The following is a 6,447-nucleotide window of genomic DNA, read 5'->3' as shown; positions in this document are numbered from 1 at the left end:
GAGGAGGAGGATGAGGAGGAGGATGAGGAGGAGGATGAGGAGGAGGAGGAGGAGGAGGAGGAGGAGGAGGAGGAAGGTGAAGATAAGGATGAGGAGAAGGAGGAGGAGGAGGAAGAGGAGGAGGAGGATGGTGGTTATGATGACGAAGAAAAGGAGGAGGAGGAGGATGAAGATGATGAGGAGGATGAGGAGGAGGAGGATGAAGATAAGGATGAGGAGGAGGATGATGAGGAGGAGGAAGACGATGAAGAGGAGGAGAAGGAGGAGGATGAAGAGGAGGATGATGAGGAGGAGAAGGAGGAGGAGGATGAAGATAAGGATGAGGAGGAGGATGGTGGTGATGATGATGAAGAGGAGGATGAAGATAAGGATGAGGATGGTGATGAGGAGGAGAAGGAGGAGGATGATGATGAGGAGGAGAAGGAGGAGGATGGTGATGATGAAGAAGAGGAGAGGAGGAGGATGAAGATGATGAGGGGGAGGAGGAGAAGGAGAAGGATGAAGATAAGGACGAGGAGGAGGATGGTGATGATGACGATGAAGAGGAGGATGAGGAAGATGATGATGAGGGGGAGGATGATGAGGAGGAGGATGATGAGGAAGAAGATGATGGTGACGAGGAGGAGGAGGAGAAAGATGAGGAGGAGGAGGAGGAGGATGGTGATGAAGAGGGGGAGGATGATGATGATGAGAAGGAGAAGGAGGAGGGGAAAGATGAGGACGAGGAGGACGATGGTGATGATGATGATGACGAGGAGGATGAGGAAGATGATGACGATGATGAGGATGATGATGAGGATGATGATGAGGAGGAGGATGAGGAGGAGGAGGAGGATGAGGAGGAGGATGGTGATGATGAGGATGATGATGATGAGGATGATGATGAGGAGGAGGATGATGATGACAATGATGATGATGATGATGATGAGGATGATGATGATGAGGATGATGATGATGAGGATGATGAGGAGGAGGATGATGAGGAGGAGGAGGAGGATGATGACGATGATGAGGATGATGATGAGGAGGAGGATGAGGATGATGAGGATGATGATGATGAGGATGGTGAGGAGGATGATGATGAGTATGAGCAGGAGGAGGATGATGACGAGGAGAAGGAGGAGGCTGAGGAGGCTGAAGGCCGTGTCCCCGCAGGTCCGGGCGCCCCATCAGCGTCATGGTGGTGTTCATCACCCCCAGCCCCCTGAGCAAGATCTCCTGGGTGAACCGGCTGCACCTGGCCAAGATCGGCCTCCGTGAGTCCCGCCTGTCCCGGGAAGAGCCGCGGTCCAGGCGGGGAGCGGGAAACGGGGCCGAGGTGGTGCAGGAGGCCTGGGACCTTCTGGAGGAGGTCTGGGAGGTCTGGAGGAGGTCTGGGTGGTCTGGGGAAGGTTCTGGAGAAGGTTTTGGGGAGGTTCTGGAGAAGGTTTTGGGGAGGTTCTGGAGAAGTTTGGGAGGTTCTGGAGAAGTTTGGGAGGTTTTGGAGAAGGTTTGGGGGAGGTTCTGGAGAAGGTCTTTGAGGTTTTGGGAAGGTTCTGGAGAAGGTTTTGGGGAGGTTCTGGAGGAGCTCTGGGAGGTTCTGGAGAAGGTTTTGGGGAGGTTCTGGAGGAAGTCAGGGAGGTTCTGGAGGAGGTCTGGGAGGTTCTGGAGGAGGCGTGGGAGGTCTGGGGAAGGTTCTGGAGAAGATTTTGGGGAGCTTTTGAAGGATTTTGGGACCTTTTGGAGAACATTTGGGAGAAGGTTTTGGGGAGGTTCTGGAGAAGGTCTGGGAGGTTTGGGGAAAGTTCTGGAGAAGGTTTTGGGGAAGCTTCAGGAGGGTTTGGGAGCTTTTGGAGAAGGCTTGGGAAGGCTTTGGAAAAAGTTTGGAGAAGGTTTGGGAGGTTCTGGAGAAGGTTTGGGGAGGTTCAGGAGAAGATTTTGGGAGGTTCTGGAGAAGTTTGGGAGGTTCTGGAGAAGGTTTTGGGGAGCTTTGGAAAGGTTTTGGGACCTTTTGGAGAACATTCGGGAGAAGGTTTTGGAAGGTTCAGGAGAAAGTTTGGAAAGTTTGGAAAAGCTTGGGGAGGTTCTGGGAGTTTGGGAACTTTTGGAGAACATCTGGGAGAAGGTTTGGGAAGGTTCTGGAGAAGGTCTTTGAGGTTTTGGGGAAGGTTCTGGAGGTTTTGGGAACGCTTTGGGAGATTTTGGGGGTTTGGAGGCTTTGGGGGGGGTTTGGGAGCTTTTGGAGAAGGTTTGGGGGAAGTTCTGGAGAAGGTTTGGGGATGTTCAGGAGAAGGTTTTGGGAGGTTCTGGAGAAGGTTTTGGGGAGTTTTGGAAGGGTTTTGGGACCTTTTGGAGAACATTTGGGAGAAGGTTTTGGGGAGGTTCTGGAGAAGGTTTGGGGAGCTTCTGGAGAAGGTTTTGGGGAGTTTCGGAAGGGTTTTGGGACCTTTTGGAGAACATTGGGGAGAAGGTTTTTGGGGAGGTTCTGGAGAAGGTTTCTGGGAGCTTTTGGAGAAGGTTTTGGGAGGTTCTGGAGAAGGTTTTTGGGGAGGTTCTGGAGAGGTTTTGGGGAGTTTTTGAAGGGTTTTGGGATCTTTTGGAGAACATTTGGGAGAAGGTTTTGGGGAACATCTGGAGAAGTTTGGGAGGCTCTGGAGAAGGTTTTTGGGAGGTTCTGGAGAAGGTTTGGGGGGTTCCGGATAACGTTTGGTTTTTGGAATTGCCGGGATTTGTCGGTTCTGTGTCTGGGATCTGCTGCTCCCGGCCGGAATCTCCCGGTTGGAGCCACCCCCTGGGGGATCCCCGTTCCCCATGGGCTGGGCTGGATCAGGGAGGAGGATCCGCCCCTGCTCCTGGCGATCCCCAATCCCTGCTCCCATCCCAGCTCCCTCAGGGAAATCCCATGGAGGAAAACACGGAAAATCTGGAATTCCCTTGGCGCGCTCGGATCGCGCCGGGCTGCAATCTTCGGGGATTCCCTGGCTTTTAACACTTTGGCTTTTCCCTGTTTTTCAAAAAAATCTGGGAATTCTCCACGAGCTGGAAATGGGAGCGTGTCCCAGCCTGCCGCGAGGGGACGCGGCCGGATGGAATTTTTTCCCGTTTCTTCGGTTTCCGGGGGATTTTTTTGCCTCCACGCCGCAAGAACTTGGAGGAGGGGACGAGGCGCATCCCGAATTCCCGGAAAACGGCGGCTCGGGAGCCCCGAGGAGGGGTTTGGGGCCCGGCTGATCCCGGCGCTGCCGGTTTTCCGCAGGGGAGGAGAACCAGCCGGGCTGGCTCTGTCCCGACGAGGACAAGAGGAGCAAAGCTCCCTTCTGGTGTCCCATCCTGTCCTGCCACATTCCCGCCTTTTCCTCCAAAGCCTTGGATCTGCAGGTGAGAGCCGGGCGGGAAAGGCGCAAATCCCGCTCTGGAGGGGCTGCAGGAGGCGGGTGGAAGGGCAGGAATTGATGGAATCCACCTTGGAAAGTTGGGAATAGCAGCTGGATCCCAGATTTTGGGGGATGCACCAACATCCCGCCTGTTTGGGGTGATTTGCGTTCTCCATCCCCTTATTCCCTCTGATCCAGCATTTTGTGGGATAAACACACAAATCCTGCTCTGGAGGGGCTGGAGAAGTCAGTTGGAAAAGCAGGAATTGATGGAATCCAAGGGGGAAAGTCGGGAATAGCAGCTGGATCCCAAATTTTGGGAACATCCTGGCTGTTTGGGATGATTTGGGTTCTCCATCCCCTTATTCCCTCTGATCCAGAATTTTGGGAGGAAAGGCACAAATCCCGCTCTGGAGGGGCTGGAAAAGTTGGTTGGAAAGGCAGGAATGGATGGAATCCAAGGGGGAAAGTCGGGAATAGCAGCTGGATCCCAGATTTTGGGGGATGCACCAACATCCCGCCTGTTTGGGGTGATTTGGGTTCTCCATCCCCTTATTCCCTCTGATCCAGCATTTTGTGGGATAAACACAAAAATCCCGCTCTGGAGGGGCTGGAGAAGTCGGTTGGAAAGGCAGGAATTGATGGAATCCAAGGGGGAAAGTCGGAAATAGCAGCTGGATCCCAAATTTTGGGAACATCCTGGCTGTTTGGGATGATTTGGGTTCTCCGTCGCATCTTCCCATCCATCGTTTTGGGAGGAATCCCGCTCTGGAGGGGCTGGAGAAGTCGGTTGGAAAGGCAGGAATGGATGGAATCCACCTTGGAAAGTCGGGAATAGCAGCTGGATTGTGGCTGGATCCCAAATTCTGGGAATTCCCGCTGACCTCTTGGGATGCTCTCCCCAGCTCGGAGCCGCCGTCCACAATCCCGTCCATTCCTCGCTCCTGGGATTCTCGGCCGTCAGCACCTCCCTGCCCCAGGGCTTCCTCTGGGTGAGCGCAGCCCCGGCGGATCCCGGGATTTGGGGCTCTTTGGGATGCTGGGATGGCTCATTCCCGCTTTTCCCGGCCCGCAGGTGGGAGGAGGCCAGGAGGGCGCGGGGGGGCAGGTGGAGATCTTCTCCCTGAACCGCTCCGTGCCCCGCACCGTCAAATCCTTCCCGGTGCCCGCCCCGGTGCTGTGCATGGAATTCATCCCGGAGCCGCATCCCGAGGATCCCGCGGAGCCGGGAATGGCCCCGGATCCGGCCCCGACCCCCCCGCACCCCACCGTGTGCCTGGGGCTGCAGGACGGGAGGTGAGATCCCAGCTCCCCGCTCCTCTCCCCGATCCCTCTGCGCTCCGCCGGGGCTGATCCCGAAATTCCCGGCGCGCTCCCTCCGCAGCCTCCTGGTGTACGGCAGCGTGGACTCGGGAACGCCGTGCCTGCTGAGCTGCAAAATGCCGGGAATGCTGCCCATCCTGTGCCTGCGGCACAGCCCCGAGTTCCTGTTTGCGGGGCTGCAGGACGGCAGCGTGGCCGCCTTTCCCAGGAATAGCGGTGAGGATTCCCGGGAATCCCGCGGGCCGAGAGCTCCTCCGCTGCTGAAATGGGGAGAAATCCCCGTTTTCCCGTGGTTTTCCCCAATCTTTTCCCTTTCCCTCGGCAGCCCCGGGGCAGGAAAATGCGATTTTCCCGTGGTGGATCCAAAGCAAACTCGTTTTGGGGGAAAACATTGGGAAAACGGTCCTGGAGAGGGGTTGCTGTGGGATCCAGCATGGGATGTGCAAGGAATGGGAATTGCCTTCCCAAAATTCCCCTGCTTGGGGCTGGAAATGGAGTTGGTCCCCTCCGCGTGAAAAATTCCCTTTGTTCCCGTGGTCTTGGGGTTGTTTTCCCCGGATTTGGCTCCCACCCTGCTGCCATCCCTCTTTCCCAGGAATTCCTGGCCTGGTCTGGGAAATTCCTTCTCTTCGTCGCTAGGGGGTGGGAAAGAGCCTGGAATCCTGCGGAATTCCGGCCGCTTTTGGACGGAATCCCGGGTTTTCTCCAGGAAAAGCTCCAGGAAACGCCACCTGGCTCAATCCTGAGCCACCAAATCCCGCTAAATTCGGATTTTTGGGATTGTGCCCACCCCCTTTCCCGAATGACGGCGACGCTGGGAGCCAATTAAAGGGATGTTAATGAACTTCAATTAATTGAAGTGGCAGCCACGGGAGGAGTTTTTAACCTCATCCCGATTCTCGGGAGAGAAAAAGCTTCCCTGGAATGGCTCCTTTTCCCTGGAAGTCGGGATTTGCTGGGAGCAGGGCGTGGAGCCCCCCAAGGGCTCCTTTATCCCTGGGATCGGGGTTTGGGTAAGAGCAGGGATTGGGAATAACGAGAGGAAGGAGGGATTGGGGCCGCTGGCGTCGGATTCATCCCGATCCCGCCGGGAGCTGCTCCCAGACCCTCGGGATCGGGCCTGGAGTGGCCCTGCAGGAGCAAATCCATTAAAAAAAGGGGAATTTGGCCTTTCCCGAGGAGCCCTCGGGGTGCAGGGGCCGCTCCTTCCCTGCTCCGGCGCCGGCTGCAGCGGGAAAAGGGAATTTCGGGAATGCTGGGAAGCGGGAATGGCGCTTTGGGGGTGGGGGGGGGCTCTGGGGACCCCTGGAGCTGCAGCCGGAGCTTCCCAGGTGCGCCGAGTGTTCCGTGTTGTCCCTGTGATCCCACTCCCCGTTATCCCATTCCCCGTGATCCCACTCCCCGATCCCATTCCCCGATCCCACTCCCTATGATCCCACTCCCTGTGATCCCACTCCCCGTTATCCCATTCCCTGTGATCCCATTCCCTGATCCCATTCCCTGATCCCACTCCCCGTTATCCCATTCCCTGTGATCCCATTCCCTGATCCCATTCCTGATCCCACTCCCCGTTATCCCATTCCGTGTGATCCCATTCCCTGTGATCCCACTTCCCGTTATCCCATTCCCCGTTATCCCATTCCCTGTGATCCCATTCCCTGATCCCATTCCCCGTTATCCCACTCCCTGTGATCCCATTCCCTGATCCCATTCCCCGTTATCCCATTCCGTGTGATCCCATTCCCTGTGATCCCACTCCCTGTGATCCCAC

At 56.2% G+C, this 6,447-nt stretch overlaps 1 protein-coding gene and 1 long non-coding RNA gene across 11 annotated transcripts in view; both read left to right on the top strand.

Annotated features, from left to right (window-relative positions):
* The window catches only part of ARHGEF10L (Rho guanine nucleotide exchange factor 10 like), a 43,573-nt gene that overhangs the window by 34,033 nt on the left and 3,093 nt on the right, over positions 1–6,447 (top strand). For 8 of the 10 annotated variants that reach the window (XM_042013269.1, XM_042013270.1, XM_042013273.1 and 5 more), the window contains 5 exons: positions 1,156–1,256; positions 3,236–3,357; positions 4,259–4,345; positions 4,429–4,649; positions 4,738–4,892. In XM_042013269.1, the coding sequence (XP_041869203.1) occupies positions 1,156–1,256; positions 3,236–3,357; positions 4,259–4,345; positions 4,429–4,649; positions 4,738–4,892 (686 nt within the window). The other 2 variants (XM_042013279.1, XM_042013278.1) reach the window with 2 other exon arrangements.
* LOC121657493 lies at positions 1,263–1,760 on the top strand. The gene is made up of 3 exons (XR_006013647.1): positions 1,263–1,437; positions 1,501–1,555; positions 1,697–1,760. It is a non-coding gene; the product is annotated as an uncharacterized LOC121657493 (long non-coding RNA).

Source organism: Corvus kubaryi, unplaced genomic scaffold (assembly GCF_017639235.1).
Source record: "Corvus kubaryi isolate FWS band 111438036 unplaced genomic scaffold, C.kubaryi_AGA036_p1.0 split1-37344, whole genome shotgun sequence".
In the NCBI taxonomy this organism is placed as follows: domain Eukaryota; kingdom Metazoa; phylum Chordata; class Aves; order Passeriformes; family Corvidae; genus Corvus; species Corvus kubaryi.
The sequence above is the reverse complement of the archived record's forward strand: the minus strand, read 5'-3'. Positions and strand labels throughout refer to the sequence as shown.